Below are 20,431 nucleotides of genomic sequence, written 5' to 3'. Positions count from 1 at the left end.
GAAGCGCCCATCCAAACAAAAGAAGCAGTTCAGATGCTCTGGTTCTGGTATGAACATTTGTGACCCGGTCTGGCACGGTGCCATGTATTACTTGGTGGCAGGGCTTCGCCAGCCAATGATGTGATGAGGAGTTGTCTCTCATGACTCCCCAGGCTCAGACACCCGTAATGTAACCATGTGTGAGAGCAAACAACAGGTGGATATTTTGAGTTTTTCAAAGTTGATCTATTTCACAGTAAGGTGCTTTGGGTATTCTTTTTTTTTTTTCACTCACAGGGAGGGTTTAGTGCCGTGTTATTGGCTGTGCGTGTCTCGTTCTAGTCAATCATTCATGTTTACGACTACAGGACGATAATCACTTGGAGGAACAGCAGTCAAAGGTCTCATCTAGACAAGAAGGAAAGGAGAAGTTCCTCCATGAATGTCGCTCGGTGAGTCTGACTGCTGCATTTTAACTTAGATTTACCTTTTTAAAGATGTTTTTTGTCAACATATGGCGTGGTGACCATCACATTAAGAACAAATTCAGTTCTTCTTTTTAATATGCGTCTCTAAATGTGCTAATATTGAATATAGGAAATAATGTCCTAGTCTGACCTTTTACTGTCTAACTCCTCTTTTGATAGATATATCTTGAAATTAAACAAGTCTCAGGAACAATTTTTTTTAACATGAACTCAGGGTTCCTTAAATTCTTAAAGGGGAGAGTCCCTTAAATAAAGATTAAATTAAAATGTACAAACTGAATCATGAGTGTGAAATCAGATCAAATTAATGAATCTGGGGAGTTGTGTTCCTAAGTGAATGTAAAGAAAAACTGCAAAAAATTTTGCTCAAGTTTTAATGAAATATTTTAAGTTCTTGCTTACATTAGAAAACAGATAACAGTATTTTCCACGTTGATGTCATTTCACATAGTGCAATCTTCTGTTTTATTATCTCTGCTCTTCTTTAAACTTTTTCAGTAAGGAGGAAGTCACACAGGGCAGAAAGCTGGCGCTGGTCGTCTCTCTCTGTAATTAAACCTTCTAATAGCTTTGTTATGGGTGTGGCCATATGCTGTTAAATTTCAACACATAGAAATCAGGGTAAGAGTAGTTTTCTGCCCTGTGTGATTTCCTTCAAGTAACATCAATGGGCCTAATGCAAGAACTTTCTCGTGTGGTTTGTAGGAGTGATTTGAGAGAACTTGTCAAATTCACAAATTATCTTGTATTTTGAATTTCCTCTTGGACACGAGCACAATTTGCAAGTGGTCCAGATCTGTCGTAGGAGTCGTGCAGTTAGTTTTCTGTTTTCCAAACCACAGATTTTCACTAATGACTCTATATTTCAGTAGTTTGATGACATTTTGTGTTTGAAAAATAAATTGCACTTCATAACCATGTCAGCATTATTACATTTGACTGCATTTCAAATTATATGTAATTCTAAATTTACGCAGAAAGCCTATCATTAATTCAATTATGCATTATTACATGCTGTCAGGAGCTTCACATGCAAGATTATGAAGTTGCTGAAAATAAGTATCGTTGTGATTTTGGTGCCTTAGAACGAGCTGTTTACTTCCACAGAGGGTGCAGGTCCTCTTCCACAGAGGCCGCCATGTCTCTACAGCAACCAAACAGACAAACCGAACACTGGTCTAGATGGGACATTTTGCACTTTTTTTAATGTGCTTTCACGTAGTTTCTCCCACATGCCTTGGGGGTGAGAGGAGCTGTTTGCAATGTGCAAGCTCACCACTAGATGGCACTAAAACCTGCACACTGGTCCTTTAAGTAAGCCTGCAATAGATTATTTGCAATCATTTCAGGTAATCAGTGAATCATTTACTCGATAAAATGTCAGAAAATAGTGGAAAATGCCCATCATAATGTGATGTTTTCAGATTTTTCTTTTGTCCAAAAACAAAAACATTAAATTTACAATGATATAAATCAGAGAAAAGCAGCAAAGCTTCACATTTGAGAAGGTTTTTTTTGCTGGTAGGAGGGCTTTAGGGCAACCTGTGGGTCAGTCAGGCTGAAATATCTTATTCAGCTATTGACTGGATTCAACAACATGCTCAGACATTATTAGTAGCCAGACTGATCAATGAAATGACTGATCGTATCAGCTCTTTTATAAGGATTGCTGTCCTTTTCATTTACAGGCATGGGAGGGATCACAGGAAGTGTGTTGTTGGTGTGTCTGTTGTGTTGTATCAGCTTCACTAATGGTGAGTATTTGACAGTGGTGGATTTACTTGAGTACTTTACTTAAGTGCATTTTTTGAGTATCTGTACTTTAATTTAGTATCTTTTTTTTTTTTTTTTTTTTTTTGGAAAGGTATGACTTTCACTCCACTATTATTTCAAAGAGAAATATTGTACTAAACTTAAGAGTAAATTAAATCTCAAGATGTTATCAGAATTAGAAAAAGAGAAATAATTCCAGTTAGGCTTTTAATGTTTGATTGTTTTTCTCAGGGTGAAAAATACCACATAATTAATTATATACTGCCACTGAAGCCAGAAAGAAATCTCAATTATTTAACAGACTCGGAGAACTCCTTACAGTTGGGTTCAATGTACATTTATGCAATGATTTTATTACAGCTACATCAGAAAATTACAACAGCTGTCCTTTTTGTTTTTGATTGCACTTCTATGCTGAAGTTTTTATAGGTGTTTCTATAGAGGCTTTGTGTAGCAGAGTGGTTCTACAAGCAAGTCAGTGCATCATCAGGTGTTTTCAGAGAGTTTCTGTAAATGCATCGTGAAAATAATACAGCAATGTACTGATATTAGAAAATGTACTTTGTAATTTGTTCTTTTGAATATTTAAGTATTTTTAAAAGCGAGTACTCTAGTACTTCAACTCAAGTAGGATTTTGACTGAGTCAACTTTCACTTGTAGTTGAGTAATATTTGACCAGGAGTATTTATACTTTGACTCAAGTAGTGGGGTTGAGTACTTTGTCCAGCACTGATATTCACTTAACTTTTTGTGTGATTTTGTTGTTATGTCCTCACATGATTACCTAACATTCAACTTGTACTGTGTGTTTCTACAGCAAATATCAGTCCTGACATAACAAAGAGTAATTATGACGTGTGTGAAGACATTCCCCCAGGTGTGTGTGTGTGTGTTGTATTATATCGAAAGCTGTTTTATTTCACTTTTGTAACATTTAGTCTAAGTAACAAATACTGCATACATTTATATATGATCTACCAATGTTGTTTTACAGGTCAGGTTGCCTTTACTATACTTGCATCAGATCCAGAAGGTGACCCGTTGACTTATGAACTCCATCCCCCGAATGATGAATTCTTCACAGTTGATCGAAACACTGGGGTGGTATCAGTCAGCAAGGATCTAGATCGAGAGGTACGGTGCAGTGAAAGTAGAGACCCATCAGTTGTCAAAAGTTTCAGTTTGATTATGTGTGTTTTCTCAATTTGTTTTTGATTTTCCTTCTTCTAGGTTAATGATGTCTTTTCACTTGGTGCTTCTGTCTCTGATACTCACAATACTCGACAGGAAAATTTACTTATAATATTAGTAGATGCCAACGACAATGAACCCAAATTTCAGAAGTCTTCATATGATTGTATGGTTAAAGAAGTAAGTCAAACATATTTAAGTTAATTATTCTCCTCTCCTATTCTCCTGTTATCAGTTTCTTTATGTTATGTTGTCAGTGTATTCCGTATAATGTCCCTTTAAGCATATACTTAAACCCTCTGAGAGGAAAACGTTCATTTGTCAATCCATGAGTTGTTAATGCTGAGAGACATTTATGTTTAACTTTCCTTTTTCCGCCCTTTGTTTTATTTTAAATCTAATCCATCAGAATACCCCCGTAGATACATCCCTGTTTCAGGTTCACGCCACTGATCGAGACACTGGAAACGCTGGTGTTGTTGTATACAGCATCGATGAAGTAAGCTCCCTTTGTCAATCACAAGTATTTGGTTAATGTTGTTTTCTGATGTTACATAAACTTTATTTAAACACTGCTTACGCTGTATTTTCTAGGTTACTCCAAGTGATGGATTCGGTCTATTTAAAATCGTAAACACAACTGGTGTGGTCAAATTAACCGGATCTCTGAACTACACCGAACTGAGCACTTACTATCAGCTGAAGATTAGGGCATCTGTAAGTATTACGCTTCCATACCAGTTTTGGTTTCATATTTTTGCCCTCAGTGATACCAACAGCAATTAAGGGAAAGTGGAACTAGTCACAAAACACCACCTGAAACAATAAAAAAGGATTTAACTTGAATTTTAGTGAAATAAAGGTCAGCATGAAAACCTCAGCAAACTCATTTATTTATTATATATACCATTATTGTGGTACAATAATAATAATAATAATAACAACAACAACAACAATAATAATAATTCCAAGAGCAGGAAGATAACTTTTGGTACTGTCACACTGGAATATACACCTGCATATATGTGTTTGGGAATTTATGCCTTATGGAGTTCTGGCAGATTTAAAGATCTTTTATATTCTACTTACTACTTACTCACAACTTTATGATGCATGTGTCTGCCCAATATTAAATTATGCTTCAGGGATACGGGGTTTTAAAGAATGTAAAGTAGCAGACTCGCGCTGTTTTTTAGGTGTTCAAGTTTGCTCATATTTTGTCTGCTCGGGGTGACCTGGGTTTCATTTCTGGTTCGATAAAGCGAAAATGTGAGATGATGAGACTGTGGAATCATCTGCTTAATATGTCAGAAAACAGGGTCATTAAGAAGGTTTTCCTTTAGAGTAAATAGCACAATTCTCTAAAGAGATGCAGTGATATTTTTGAAGAAGCTGAGTTTTAATATATGTATAGTAATAATTTAACATAAACTCAATTGGAAGAAAGTTACTTGTTTGATTTGAGGCAAAACGGTTAAATGATATAATTATATAAAGTTGGCAGATTTGAAAAACATCCAGAAGGATGAAGATTGTGCAAATTGTGTGATTTAGGAGAAGTTGAGAATGAATCACATTTTCTTCTATATTGTCCTTTTTTCGATGGGTCAAGAGAACTGAAATGTCCAGAAATGTTCTAGTGCACCGATGATCGAATCGAGTGGTTGTGTAACCTAATGTTTATAAGTTGGCTAATTTTGTTTCTAAAGCTTGAAAAAAAAGTCTGCATGGTTTATTTGTTTAAAATGAATTGTAATTTATCTTTGTGTCTCTTAACAGGATCTTGGAGGCAAATGTCATTTTGATACACCTACATACAAGTCGAGCGTTGTTTTGTCCTTCATTACAGTTCAGGACATCTCAGACCTCGACCCAGAGTTCTTTGGTCTCCCCTACATCGGGAAAGTTGAAGAGAATTCTCCCGTGGTGAGCGCTGAAAGATTTCAGTCAGAGTGCTGCATGAGAAAATGTGCTTAACTGGACTGATGTTAATTTTCAAAGTGTGAACAAAGAGGAAATGAAGACCATCGTGTCTGTGAATATCAATATTTCACATTTCCTCATGTGACATCTGCTTTTTTTTTTTTTTTAGCTCTGATGCTCATGCAGATTTGTCCTTGTGTTAGTCCAGGTTTTAAAAGAACAGCCGTATCTGATGTGAGACTGTATGAGATACTTGTTGACAGTCAGTGTGTCACCTAAAGTAGATGGTAGACACTCCCCATTCAACCAGTGTGAGGAAGCAGAGAAACAGTAATTTTACCTCACAGAACAGAGGAGGTTGCTGGTCTACTGCTGCCTCGATCTGTTAGTTTGTCTGTGTTATTGTGTGGCTTCAGTGTTTTAAAAGGACAGTTCGGACTCACCAAAGTCACACAGCAACACAAACAAAGTTAACAGATCGAGGTAGCGGTAGACCAGCAACCTCCTGTGTTCTGTGAAGTAAAATGACCGTTTTCTCCTATAGAGTTTGGTTGATTTTGAGGGAGCAATATTTGGCTATATAACAGCGGTTTTCCATTAAAAAAGACTGTCTGACTGCAAGGATAAGTGTTGAAAATATTCTCAATAAATAGTACATTTAAACTGATATTGATTTTTTTTTAGGTGGATCCTTTTTTAAGAGGCTACCTTTCATTGCTGGCTCTGTCCCAGAGTAGTACAGTTTAGCTTCCGAGCTGCCGCCCCTCTCTGCTTCTCCCAACTTGTGGCATGATGACCAGCATCTCCTGTAGATAATACACCGACTATCAATAAGCACTTCATACAACCCCACCTCAGATTATTCGAACTATCCCTTTAATGTATATTTAAGTATATTTTCGGTGACAAACCTGCTGCAAATCATGTAGTAATCTTGCACAAATCTACAGTCTGCCTGTGTAAATGAGGATAAATGAGGAGTTTCAACTGATTCTGGTTTCAGAAACTCTTTTCTTTTTTTCTAGGGTCAGTTTGTATTTAAAGTGAGCGCCAGAGACGCGGACACAGGAGTCAATAATGCTATAATTTATAGCATTGAAAGTGAGTCTCATCAACTTTAAAAAGTTAAAACAATTTGTTGTTAATTGAGTGAAAAAGTAAAAAATGTTTTTTATTCTCTCCACATTGCTTGACAGATTCCACAGCGGAGGGTGTGTTTGAAATCTCAACAGATGGTGGCGTCATATCTGTCAAGTCAAAAATTGACAGAGAAGTTGTTGGTGACATTGTTGACCTGATTGTAAAGGTACAGGCTGTTTATTTTAAGACTTAACACAGATCTGATATTAACTCAAAACTGAATTTAACCATGAACATTATTTAATTGAGAGCATTTCTTTTGGTAAATGTCAAGACAGTCAAATTATCATATTTTGATCAATTTCAGGCTACTGAGACCAAACCAAACATCCACGGGGTGCAAGCCAGCAGCACAGTAAATGTACAGATCAGCATCATCGATGTCAATGACAACTGGCCGAAGTTTTACAAGTGTGGAGAGCTTTCCTGTGTGGAAGCAGTCCAGTTCACAGGGGAGGTCCTCGAACACTCATTAGGAGCTATTTCCATCAACATGACGGTTAAAGATGCAGATAGGGTAATAAAAAAAAAATCACAGAAAGGATATTTCACAACTTTTTCCTGACCAGCTCAGAGTAACATGATGATCGAACCTGAATCATTTACCTCAACATTTCACAGATTTCCAAAACTCAACTAAAGCTGGAGGGAGCTGACAAGGACGTGTTTTCTGTGCAACCTGAATATACCTTGTCAGAAAGCATCGTTCAGCTTCTGGTCAAAGATCCCCAGAAACTGGATTTTGAAGAAAAGCAGCAAATTGTTCTAGAAGTAAGAAAATTTAAAAATAGGGCATGGGCCTTTGAAAATAATATTAGTGACATCTTTCGTCTTTAGATGATCGCACTTGTGATTTTTAAAGCACTTTTTGTGTTATGGTGCAGGTGATTGCTATAGATGAAGACGACGTCACCTTCCAGTCCACCGCTACAGTTACTATTAACATCATGGACAGCAATGACAACAGCCCCAAGTTCCCAAAGGACACGTATAAGTTGGAGGTGCCTGAGCACTCTCCTGCTGGGACAATACTAGCAGACATCACTGTGAGTCCTTTACTACCCTTACTGTTAAGCATGCATGTAAGAATTCTTGAATGTCACTCAGAGGAACATTGCTTTTTCAGGCGGAGGATCCTGACACGATGGACCAAGGCAACATCACCTACAGACTTCTCCCAGACAGCATGTATGTTTCCACTCCAACCAGTTATTGCAGTCATTTGAATTCAGCCGCTTTGTACCTTTTGTTGTGAGGCTAACTTGAGACAACGACACTGAACAGCCTGTGTCTGTGTTTCAGACGGCTGTATTTCGACGTGAATCCACGCACAGGCACAATTTATGTGAAAAATGCAACTCTGCTGGATCGTGAGGTCAGATCTCTGTATTCAGCGACTCTGCAGGCCAGAGACACAGACGAGAAGCCCGGCAGCGCTGTGCTGGAGATCACTCTGACTGACATCAACGACAAGCCTCCAGTCTTCAACAGAGACTCTTACCTGGTGTTTGTTAAAGAGGATGGAAAGTTTGAACTCAAGATAGAGGTAATTTTGAGAGAACAGTAAGAGAACAGTAAATATACGATGGTCTGGGTGAATACTATTCTGATTCTGACCGCATGGCGTCCATTAATTCCTGACAACGGTAGTGAGCAACCATAGCAACAGGGTCGTAGTCCAAGCCTCCATTTACAATTTATTGCCGCTTGTTTAACAAGCTAACATAATTACACCACTGGATGGTGACTGTTAATTCAGTGCATCCTTATTCCTTGTCAAACCACAATGCAATATTGGAAACCCATCAGCTGTCATCTGACAGCTATTTAGCCTCTGAGGGCAAGTGCCAATGTTTTGGGGCAGCAGCCCATTTGAGGTTTCTGCCCACGGCCCCTTGCTGCATGTCTTCCCCCTCTCTCTCCCAAGTTTCCTGTCTATGTACAAACACACCCGTCATTGTTTACAGTCTGATTAGGTAAAGAGACATCTGCATATAAATGAAGATTAAAAAAAAGTTAATAAAAAGCAAAATTGTTTGCCTGCAATCAATGTCTGCAGCGCTGAAACATCAAATGCACCAGAACACTTCCAAAGCTTAAATCTTGACCCTTGCCTTCAGATTCTGCATTAATTTGTAGAGATTACTACAACGCGACTTGACCACCAACGCCACACCTCCAGATTCTTTTTCATCTCAAACTTGTAGTCTTCAGCCCCAACAGACGCTGGTTCAAATGACGTTACTTGAGGCAGTTTACCAGACTTTGCACAGCTCCCTGTGGAGACACAAAGAACCTCCTGCATTCTTTTGCACATATGCAGTCGTACTTCCCAAGACCTGCACACACACCTTTATGTGTAAAATTGGTGCAGTTACACAACGGTGTTCTTCCAACATAGTGGCAACAGTTCCAAGATGGCCTGCTTTAACAGAACAATGCACAAAGAAAGGTCGCATAAAGAAATGGTTCATCCCAGTTTGGCGGGGAAGAACTTCACTTTTCCCTGACCTCAACCCTATCTAACACTGTCGGGATAAAGTGTAACACCAACTGAGAGGCCTTGTCATCCAACGTCAGTGGCTGAATGGGATCAAATCCCTGAAATAGCAAATATTAATGACCATAGATTTGGAGGTCATTTATGGATGTCCACACGCCTTTTTTGGGTGTTTACATACACACTGAAATGTGGCATACTCTTAATGAACTGTACTTTATTTTAACCATTTCCTCTAACATTTCTCATTTGGACAGGCTACTGATGCAGATGACCCCGACACCGTAAACAGCCAGATAATATATGGAATTGAACAAAGCAAGTACAGTGATAACTTCACAATCAACCCTAACACCGGTGTGTTAGAAAACAAAGGGGAATTGGATCGTGAGGCTGTTGACCCAGATTTGGACGGGAGGATTGAGCTCACTGTAACCGCCACAGACAAGGGTAAAGACCCGCTGTCCGCCAATGTCACAGTTATTATCAATATAGAGGTGAGTCTTTACCGGATTCGGGAAAATTATTGCTGCTGTGTTGCTACTGATCCTGCCACTCCTGGTGAGGATGATAACAATTTTATTCTGATGTATCCCAGGATATTAATGACAACGTGCCACAGTTTGAAGCTTCCGGTTACACCTTCTCAGTCAAAGAAGCAGAAAAAGGTCAGTATTTACAACTCCAGTTCCAAAATGTGTGTAAAATGTACATAAAAACAGGATGCAATGATTTGTAAATTGTTTTTGATCTCCATTCAGTTGAGTACAGTACAAAGACAAGATCTTTAATGTTAAAACTGCTAAACCTTATTGTTTTTGTAAGTTATACACTCATTCTGAATTTGGGGCATGTTTACCACTGTCTTAATTCACCTTTTCTTTTAACAGCAGGGGAGTAAGTGTTGGGTGCTGGGGAGACTAATTGAAGTTTTAAAGTGAAATTCTTTCTCATTTTATTCATTATACGACTTCAGGTGCTCAGCAGTCCTGGGTATCCATTGTTGTGTTTTGTGCTTCATAATGCACCACACATTGTCGATGGGAGACAGATCTGGACTGCAGACAGGCCAGTTTAGTATCTGAACTTTTTTTACTATGAACCCTCACTGTTATAACTCGTGCAGAATACGTCTTGGCGTCGTCTTGCTGAAATAAGTAGGGATATCTCTGAAAAAGACGTCATCTGGATGGCAGCGTATGTTGCACCCAAACTTGTATGTACCATTCAGCATTAATGGGGCCTTCACAGATGTGACAGTTACCCATAATGCCATGGGCACTAACACACCCCCATACCATCACAGATGCCAGATGATTTGTAGTTTGTGCATGTAACAAAATGGTCCTTTTCCCCTTTGGCCCAGAGGTCATGACATCCATGATTAAAAAAAAAAAATCTGAAACGTGGAGGAGGAGTCTGCAGCATTTCTGCATGTTGTTCATATATGGCTTTTGTTTTGCATGGCAGACAACAAATGACAGACTGCGTTTGCCAACAAAGTGTTCCTGAGCCCATGTAGTATCATTTATATAATGATGTGGGTTTTTAATGCAGTTTTTAATACAGTTTTTAATGCGGCGCCGCCCAAAGGATCAAAGGTCACAGGCATTCAATGTTGGTTTTCAACCTTGCCCCTTAAATGCAAAGATTTCTCTGGATTCTCTGAATCTTTTAATGCTATAACAAATTCTAGATGGTCAAATCCCTAAATTCCTGTAGTTTTGTGTTGAACGATTTAGACTATTTGACTATTTGCCCACAAAGTTTTTCACAAAAACACTAAAAGGACACAGTCATCTTTTGAATGTTCCAAACAGGTGTTTTTTCATTCCACAAGTTTCCTTTTCCAGTCTTTGGGGAGACATTTTTCATTTAGTATCTTGTCTTTGTACTGTATTCAACTGAATAGAAGTCAAAAAATATTTGCAAAGCATTGCATCATGTTTCCATCCATCCATCTTCAACTGTTTATCTGAGGTCGGGTTGGGGAGGTAGCAGCTCCAGCAGAGGACCCCAGATTTCCCTTTCCCCAGCCACTTTAACCAGCTCTGACTGGGGGATGCCCAGGTCCCCCTGGTCCTCGGTCTGCCCCGTGGCCTCCTCGCAGCTGGACATGCCTAGAACACCTCCCAGGGGAGGCAACCAGGACAGCGTCCCAACTCTTTTGGAATTGTGTTGCATCTCTGAAAAACACTTTTAAATGTTCATAACTCTGTGGCCAGATTTTCATTGTACTTTTCCATCCAACCAGGTGCATTTGTTGGATCTGTTTACGCTCATGATTTGGACCAAACGACAGACTTTAACCGCATCTCTTTCGCTATCGTCGATGGAGGCTTCGGCAGCTTCAGCATTCGTTCTTTTGCGGACAGTGGGTCTTACATGGGAAACATCACCGTGGACCAGGACATTGAGCTGGACTACGAGAGCGCTCGCAAGACATTCGATCTGCGAGTAGAGGCGACAGATCTGGATGGGAAGAATGCCGAAGTGATGGTGAAGGTGAATGTGTTGGACGTGAACGATGAGAGGCCAGAGTTCGAGCAGACAGTGACCGTGACAGTGAAGGAGAACACCACCATCACTGGGCCTGTTGGGAATTTCAATGGGCGGGACAAAGACGGAAACCACTCACTGGTCTACGAGCTGGAATCCATGACATGCAGATGCAACGGCTCTGATACTCCCTGCAGCAACTTTATCTTGGAACCGACAGGGGAAGTGAAGGTCAACCCGAAGGAAAAGTTGGATTATGAGCGATGTGACCAGGTGGTGATAGAGGCTCAGGTGGTGGACGAGTTCACAGAAAAAGGGGAGAACAACAGTGTCACAACGGGTCAGAAATGTTGTTTAAAGCATAACAGCATCAAATAAGAGCAGTAAAAGCATGAAAAAGTAATATACTTAACTGCATTTTTCTTTGAATTATTTCAGGAAAAATGGTGATCAACATTGAAGACATCAACGACAACGCTCCACGATTCATTTTAGAAGAGTCTGTGTTTGGTGAGTTTATATCTGAGATTGTTCGACTGTAAGTAAGCAGCGTTTTAAATTTTGGCGTATGACCCTTAAAAGCCTGTCCACTCAGGACCCAGTGTCACTACTCGCATGTACATGTACTATAATTACAAGAAAAAGATTTTGACAAAGCACTTTAAAATCATCAAACCCCCTTTTCCCCCCACAGTTTGCTCTATTGACTTATGAGTTCAGTCGTAGTTATTTGGTTTCTGTGGTTTAGTTTGGAGAAATGTCAAAGAAAAGAATGTTGTATCTTTATTACTATTAGTAGTAGTATTTATACTTTTATAAGACAGAAAGAATATTGAAATTCTAAATTAGACGTTAGATGGTTTTCTTGTCTTGAAAGTTGTCCAGCGACCCCTCACATCCATCTTAAGACCCCTTGTGAGGTTCCTGACCCTTACTTTGAAAACCACTGATCCTGCTGTCCTGCCCAGAAAAAAACATCAACAATAACATTGAAACAAGACAACATTTGGGCTGAATTTAGTAATTTTTATCTTTTTTGTCAATATTATAAACTTAAATCCTCATCCCTAACACAAAGTATGGTTTGTATATTTTCCAATAACGTCCAGCCTTTCATATTGATTTTCTTCCTCTGGATTTTAGTTGTGGTGTCAGAAAGTGCGAGCAAGGGGACATCGGTTGCAGGAGTCACTGTGAGTATGGATGAAAAAACAAATAACTGACATAATTTCAGTTTGTTAATGACACGTTCACGCTCGTCTCTTTTGCCGTTCTCAGGCTACAGACGATGACTCTGGAAGAAACAGTCAGATTGAGTTTAAAGTAACAGCAGTCCAATTTGTGGACACCAACAACGAGACAGTTGGCGTGAGGATGCTGTTTGAGGCCGTCACCACGCAGCAAAAGGACATTTATGTTGGAATTATTCAGTAAGTACAAAATCATCATCAATATCATGGGAGGCCTGGACCAGAGCCTCTGTTACTATTGTGGAAAGTCAAAAGAACAACTATGAAGCAAAACGAGAAACAAATCAACTACAAAGAGACACATAAAGACAACAGAGACATGCAAAAGAACCACAAAAAGACAAAAAGAAAATCACAACAAAAACACACAACAATTACAGAGAGTCAAAACAGCGACAAAGACTCACAAAACAACCCCAAAGACAACTTACAAAGAGACAAAAAATGAGTACAAGGACGACTACAAAGAGGTGTAAATTGATGACACAGAAACAAAACAACTATTGAGACACATAGCAACAGCAAAGAAACAAAAGGAGGCAAAATTATGATACAGAAACAAAACAACTACAAAGAGTCACATTACAACAACAGAGAGATGTAAAAGAGCTACCAAAAGACACAAAAGATTCAAAACTGCTACAAAGAGACACAAAACAACCACAAAGACAACAACAAGAGACACAAAATGATAGCAGAGACAAAACAACTACAAAGATACACATCATGACAACTGAGAGACGCAAAAGAACTACAAAAAGACAAAACATCACAATAAAAAGACACATTACAATTAGAAGGAGAGTCAAAACTGCCACAAAGACTCACAAAATGATGCCAAAGATGACAATAGACAAACAAAGGCGCTGTAAAGAGACACCAAATGACAACAGAGAAACAGAACAACAACAAAAAGACATATAAAGACAACAGAGAGATGCAAAAGAACTACAAAAAGATTAAAAAAAAAAATTACTACAAAGGAAACACAAGAGAGACGGAACTGCCACAAAGAATCACAAAATGATCCCAGAGACGACTAGAAAAGATGAAAAAAAAGGCAACAAATGGACACAAAACAATCAAGAAGAAGAGATACTACGTTGTGTTTCTTTCAGTCTGGGTGTCTTTGCCTTGTGTATGAAGGGTGGGGTGGGCCTGTGCCCTGGGAATTTATCACTGCGCTCCTGATTTCCTCCACTTTCCACAGAACTACAGAGGGTCTTGAGATGACACTGAAAGGAAAGTATCTGGTAACAGTTTCTGCGACCGACACTGGTGGCCTCTCCACCAGCACCACACTGGAGGTGAGTGACCGAAACCATGCGGCTGGATTTTCATTCATGTCCGTGTAGCAGACACCCAGACTTCAGCCTGCGTTAATACTTTTGCTGCTTTCATTTTGCAGATTTTCACAATCGATGACGGATACAAAGTTGAACTTGAATTTGCTATCTCCGTAGATGAAGTTGAAAAGAAACTTGATGAAATCAAAAGGTACATTTCTCCGTGCTACACAGTGAAGTCTGAGCGCAGTGGCAGAGAACTGAAGATTTTTCATTCAGACAGAAATTTAATCTGTCCTGTTTTTCATCTGGTTATTTCTCTGATCTCTACATTTCCAGGGCGCTTATGTCTGCCACCAAGGCTGCTGTTGAAATTGTTGCAATCAAAAAGTCTTCCACTCCTGAAAAAACCAGGCAAGTTCCTGTCCTCATCACATCTACATGTAAACCAACATACATTCAAATAAATCACACAGCCTGATACGGATCATAAATCACTGGCCGGTGTTGACAGGAACACCAAAAGCTTTTCACTTGCAGGCGTGGACAGTTGTCCACTAGGTGGTGCCAGTGTTCCTGTAAACAATCTTACTGTTGAGGAGAAATTATTTGCTGGTAATTGTAGATGTTAATTGCAGCAACACGCAGGTTTTTTGGTTTTAAAATAATTCATTTAGGTTCATCGTGTTAAGTAAGCTGTCTTCTTCTCTCAGGGCTACAAGTAACACCATCATAGTGGCATATTTCATCTACACCAACGGGACTGCTCTGACGAAAAATGAAGTGGAGAAGATGATCTCTGTTGCTGATCATTATTTTGAACTGGAACAGCTTGGCCTCCAGAACGTTGTGAGTAGTAGCTGAAGTTTTATTTTCTGAAAGGGTCATTTCTTCACTCGGTGCGAAATTTTTCATTGCATTGGCAAAGATTTTCCTTTATGCAGGACAGTGAGTCCCTGAAAAAGAACTAAATCATGGCTGGATCAGTACCCCTCCTGATAACTGCAGCAGGTTGTTTAGATATTGTTGTATCTGATTTACAAAACTGAGGAGACAAAAACTTCCATGTGTTGAAGTCAGTGATCTAAGTGGGCTTTAAAAAAGTATCCACAGTGGTGGAAAGATTACTGCAAATACTGAAATATTAAAAATGGGTATCAAAAAATGCACAAAAGTAATCTTCGCAAAAATGACTCAGAGTATTAGTTACTTTTTAACTGCTGATGTTTCACTCATTATCAAAATCTTCAGTCTGAATTACTCCTGTGCTGTTGTGGTCTGTGGTCTGGGTCACCTGTTTGTGATCGGACGGCCTTATTGGCTACAAATACATTAATGTGGAAATCTGTTTCTTTGACAGATAGTTGCAAATGTCAAACATATTATTTAAAACTACATGTCGACGCCAAAGAAAGACGCCTGATTCAGCCTCCACAGCAGGGCACAAAGTCGCTAGCTAGACTCCAGACTTGGAGCGAGCCACCAAACCGTCTCTCTCAGTCTTTAAGAGAAGACTTAAGACCCTTGTGAACACTTTTGCACTTGATTGACTGCAGATGCTACTAGCGCTCAGGTGACAGAAGCCACCAGTGCTGTTTGCCAGGTTGGCCATTTACACCTGCAAGGCAGAGACAGAGTTTTGTTTCCTATAGGTAACCAAACTGCAACAGAAAACAGCTGCTGACTCTAACTGCAGTCTCCTAGTTGAAAGGTCTGTGTTTGACCCATTCATCCACCACAGTCTCCTCTCTACATGGACTTAGTTGCTCTTTATAGTTAAACTAGGGGGTCGGGTGTACAGCAGTAATAGTAATTTGACAGTTGTCACCCAGATGCAAATAGCTATACACTATAATTTATAGTATTTTCAGTGTTAGGAACCCCTTTAAAACTAGTGTTACTTCGCAATAAAAAGCAGTTAAACCACATCTTAACAACTCTCAAATTATCTTAACTTGTCAAACTAAAAGTACTTTCAAGAAGTAGTAGAACTACCTCCAAACTACATCATGAGAAATGATCAAAATCTGAGTCTGGAATCCGATCTTGTTACAACTGAACTGACACTAAGTAAAGTGTAGGTGTGTTTGATTTATGGACTAGGACAGGCCAGTCAGGCAGCACAAGGATGTATTTTAAGGAGAGGATAGGGAATAACTGTTGAGGTGAAATCAGGAAAATGCTTTTTTTTTTTTTAAAAGGAAAATTCATAGTACTGCACTGCAGACATGTTGGTCACACACTGCAGGTGATTTTGATGATGGTCATTACAAGACAACCACAGCCAATAAGCTGTAGCACTGTGCCGTATTGTACGGCAAACAATGTCATGAAATACTATAAATATATATAATCATATACAAATAAAGATACAACAAATTATCACTATGATAGTATGTATTTTTGTTTTAATTACAGGTCCATAAAGAAAAATATGTTAAAGATAGATTTCTTACTTGTGTTTCAGGGGACGGGTCCTGTGAAAGAACCCGAGTCAGACCCTCTGAAGTTCATCCTGCCGGCGATGATGGGAGGCCTCGTCATCGTGCTGGTTGTCCTCACCACCTCCCTGCTGTGCACTCGAAGAAAGTAAGACAAGAGATTTGCAGTAAAGTTAAGAGACAAGCGTGGACAGGACAGTTAACTTTTAACCACACAGCTGATCCCAGTAAAGCCACACTTCCCAGTTTACCAAGTACCACTAATTAAACAAAACAAAAAAAAATCGGATTGTTTTGCAACAAAGTTGAATGTGATCTAAGATTAGTTCTAATCAGCTCTGATTAGAACTAAACAAACAGAGCTACGATGCTAAATTTAAAACTAATCTGCATTTAGTAAATCCAAGTTAATTGGAATTTGAAATGCTTGCTTACCTAAGTTAAAATAAATAAATAAATAATTAAGAGTGCTGTCTGGACCTATAAAAGAGAACTTTAAGCTGCCATGTATTCTTAACAAAACCTTGTTGTTTGCTAGCTAGCTAAAAAGTTAGTTAGCCTACTCATGATGACTCAGTAGAGAAGCTCGTTTGAGGAAAACTTATTGGCGAAATTAGCAAAATGGACAAGAAATAGAAGATTAGAAAGAAGAGATGTATACAATTCTTCTGCGCTGAGTTTACCCTGTAACTTCTTTTCTAGGAACTTGATTATTTTGTCCAATCCATCTCAAAAAAGCATCTATTTTAAAGTTAAACCTCGTCAAGTTTAATACTGGATCGCATTTTACATTGGAGTGTAAAGTTTGGGTGCAGCAGTATGAATTTTAATCTAGATTTAGAGTAAGCACTAAGATGAGGTCTTTCTTAATTGTCAGACTGTTTAAAAAGATGATGCAACATAATTTAAAAGTTAAACCATGGTTTAATTTGGCTTAAAAATTAATCTTGTTGCAACCCAGCCTATGAGAGCCGCTGTGTCTGTCAACTAATCAACTCACTTCATACCACAGCTACAGGAGGAAGCTGAAGGCGGCTAAAGCCATGAACTCTGCTTCCATGGTGAACTCTGGCAACCAGAAAAGTGGTCCTGTGGTGCCTGGAACCAACAAATACACCATGGAGGGGTGAGCAAACAACAGTCTCAGTGAAATAAACTCATCAGTATAAAGAAATGCAACAAATATCTGACTGTGCCTTTATTCACTCACAGGGCTAATCCTGTCCTCAACCTCAACATCGACACCGCCATGGTCCTGGGCCTGGACGAGGAGAGCTCCGACGTGGACAAAGTCAGGTAAAGAAAAGCTCTTTCCACGACCGTCGTCTCCACCATCTGTTGATAGCAGTTATTAGCTCGGTCACCGCAGTTTGACACGGCGGCGGCTCACAGCGACACACGACCTCGGTCTCCGCTCTGTAATGGTGCTGGTTAATAAACTGGGAATGTTTCCAGGTGAACATTTTGTCCCAGTGTGATCGCCGCAGCCCGTTGTCATGGAGAACTGGCTTTCGACTCCTGACGTTGGCGTGTGACCTTGATTTGAATCAAAAACCTAAAAACATGATTTGAGGGAAATAAAACTCTTTTTGAAACGATTTATTGTTAAAGGGAGATGAATTTGAACCCTTTTTTCTTTTTCTTCTTAAGCCTGAACTCCCTGGACTACAGCGATGACATGGGTGTTCCTGAAAAGCAATCAAAGTCTATCACGGTGAGTTTACATGATAAAGTCCATTTTTACTTATTATAATGAGGTCTGATGCTAACACTTGTCCGCTCCTCGTTAACAGATGATCCAGGAGGAGGATGAGGACGAAGCGCCACCAGACTACATTGAGCCCCTGGGTGCAGCGCTGGCCCAGCGGGGCGAGAAGAAAGTCACAGATAATCCTCTTATGGGTTATAACAACCCTGTGTTCAACACTACAGACCTGTGATGGAAATCTTGAAGAAAGGAGAGGCTGATCAGAGGCCTCAGATGGGCACACAGCATGTTGCTTCACTGTAATCAGGCTGAACATACTGCCAGTACAAATACATTAATGGTATCGAATGACATCCTCACATCTTCAAATCGCCTTCTCTTCTGATCAATAGTTATGTTTTACTGATATGATGCACAAGATTCATGGCACTGCTGCTTTTTCTGAATGTTTTCAAACTGGGGACCAGCAGGGTTCCTCGAGTGGATTGTACGGGGTCAACAGCAAAAGGAGGAACAGAATATTTTAATGTGTATTTAATTTTTTTGAAAGCTGGAACAAAGAATAAATAAGATTGGCCATTTGATTGTAATTTATAGGGATCCTAGTTTGATCATTGAAGACTTTTTATCTTCAAACCTTTAAAAATACTTCAATAATCCATGATCCTTAACTTTAAAAAGTTTGGTAACCCCCTGGTCGAAACATTCAACTCAAGGATAAACTAGAGGGAAAACCAAAACGGGAGATGTTACTCAGTGAAAACAAAGTACTGATGCTGTGAAGTGTATCTGATCTCATGGAATCTGGTTTGGTTATTGAATCCAGAGGTGATCAACAGATCATCTGACACTTAAACTATACTTATGCTTGGTACACCTTTCTCAGAAATATCAATATACTTTTTTGCTTTCTTAAGTTAGATGAGAAGATTTAGACTCTTAAATGAAGCTACTGCCAGGGGCGGTTACCTTATCTTAGCATCATGATCGGAAATACAGCCAGGAGCTTTAATCTGTACAAAAACATATAAAGCTTTGGACTGGGCCTGACTAGCTGTTTCCAGTGTAAATGTGTATTAGTCCGCAGCAGAAAATAGACCCCAATAAATGCTAAATTTCCACCTGTTTCAGTGACATTTGCTGAAAACCACAGTGGCCAGCTGCTTCAGGAAGTTATTTATCCTTTATATTGCAGCCATCTGTAAAGATTTATGTCTTCAGTTAAAACAGTAGTGGGGTTGGGGGGGGGGGGGGCACCCAGGGGGAAAATATAACTAACTTAAACTAATAGGATTTATGCAGGGAAAGTAAACTGCTGCTATCGTGCTGACCTTTATTTCACTAAAATTCAAATTGGATCCTTTTTACACCTCACATTAAATTGTGAGGTGTAAACTCTTTTGGGCGTCTGAGAAGAAGCACTGTGCTAAAGTAATCTCACTGCCTGCTGGCCGTGGCTTCATATTTAGCTCAAAGACATGAGAGTGGTATAAATCTTTTCATCTAATTCTGGCCGGGAAAGCACATTTCTCAAACTCCAAATTCTCCATTTAAAAACTGACTTTACACAAACCTTATCTACACAATGAATGACTGAACAGAAGCAGAGGAAAAGCAAATAAAACAATCACTGGTTGCACATGTGGATCACTTTATTTTTTGTTAATATATTAAGCGACGGTTTAAAAACTGTTTGGTTTGCTTTGAAATAAACTGTATTATATCAACACACAATTTTTGTTGCAGCTGATGCTACTAGAAAGAAAAATCCAACAGAAATCCAAACAGAAGTATTGCATAATGTCAATGTATAAATGAAATCATTATTTAAGACTGCACATTGTTTAATTTGTCAGTGTTTGCTTTGGGTTGATGCTGATATAAAATCTCATGCAGTGTGACTTTGTGAATTCCCGCAAGCAGCAGACTGAAAAGAGTGTCATTGTTTACTGACATCTAAATGAATGTAACAGAAGTGCAATCTGTGAATAAAATTAATTTCTTCAAACGTGGATCTGAAGTTAATGTATGAACACCAACAGCACTGACACTGTAACAACCGCTGAATTAAAACACATTCAAAATAAGTTTCATCACATAATTTACAACTGAATCACTAATAATGGCATTAAAATACAATAAGTAGTAATGACTAAAAAATACCCTCATATCAGGAGTTATTACTTTTCTCATATGATCGTGATTGTGCTCGTCATCAGTACATTTTTATACTTTTCACAATACGAACAAAT

At 39.1% G+C, this 20,431-nt stretch overlaps 1 protein-coding gene across 1 annotated transcript; it reads left to right on the top strand.

Annotated features, from left to right (window-relative positions):
* Positions 1-339: 339 nt before the first annotated feature.
* On the top strand, positions 340-20,187 carry cdhr2 (cadherin related family member 2). Its single transcript, XM_084718617.1, has 30 exons — positions 340-431; positions 2,156-2,221; positions 3,059-3,118; positions 3,236-3,375; positions 3,472-3,612; positions 3,842-3,931; positions 4,027-4,149; positions 5,212-5,358; positions 6,381-6,456; positions 6,552-6,661; positions 6,803-7,012; positions 7,117-7,266; positions 7,380-7,541; positions 7,622-7,683; positions 7,798-8,041; positions 9,253-9,492; positions 9,594-9,663; positions 11,250-11,834; positions 11,933-12,004; positions 12,638-12,687; positions 12,773-12,924; positions 13,955-14,051; positions 14,153-14,241; positions 14,370-14,444; positions 14,744-14,879; positions 16,498-16,619; positions 17,484-17,597; positions 17,684-17,767; positions 18,122-18,185; positions 18,265-20,187. The coding sequence occupies exons 1-30, from the start codon at positions 422-424 to the stop codon at positions 18,409-18,411; spliced, it is 3,888 nt and encodes a 1,295-aa protein (XP_084574743.1). The 5' UTR covers positions 340-421; the 3' UTR covers positions 18,412-20,187.
* Positions 20,188-20,431: the final 244 nt, after the last annotated feature.

This window comes from Lutjanus erythropterus, chromosome 5 (genome assembly GCF_056507025.1).
Source record: "Lutjanus erythropterus isolate fLutEry1 chromosome 5, fLutEry1.hap2, whole genome shotgun sequence".
Classification (NCBI taxonomy): domain Eukaryota; kingdom Metazoa; phylum Chordata; class Actinopteri; order Lutjaniformes; family Lutjanidae; genus Lutjanus; species Lutjanus erythropterus.
This window is presented reverse-complemented; position numbering and strand designations above follow the sequence as displayed.

What these genes read in the sequence shown, in the direction of transcription:
- cdhr2 (XM_084718617.1), top strand. An exon ending in TTTAGAAGAGTCTGTGTTTG is followed by an intron (nt 12,005 to 12,637) that starts GTGAGTTTATAT and finishes TCTGGATTTTAG; the next exon opens with TTGTGGTGTCAGAAAGTGCG. An exon ending in TCCGACGTGGACAAAGTCAG is followed by an intron (nt 17,768 to 18,121) that starts GTAAAGAAAAGC and finishes TTTCTTCTTAAG; the next exon opens with CCTGAACTCCCTGGACTACA.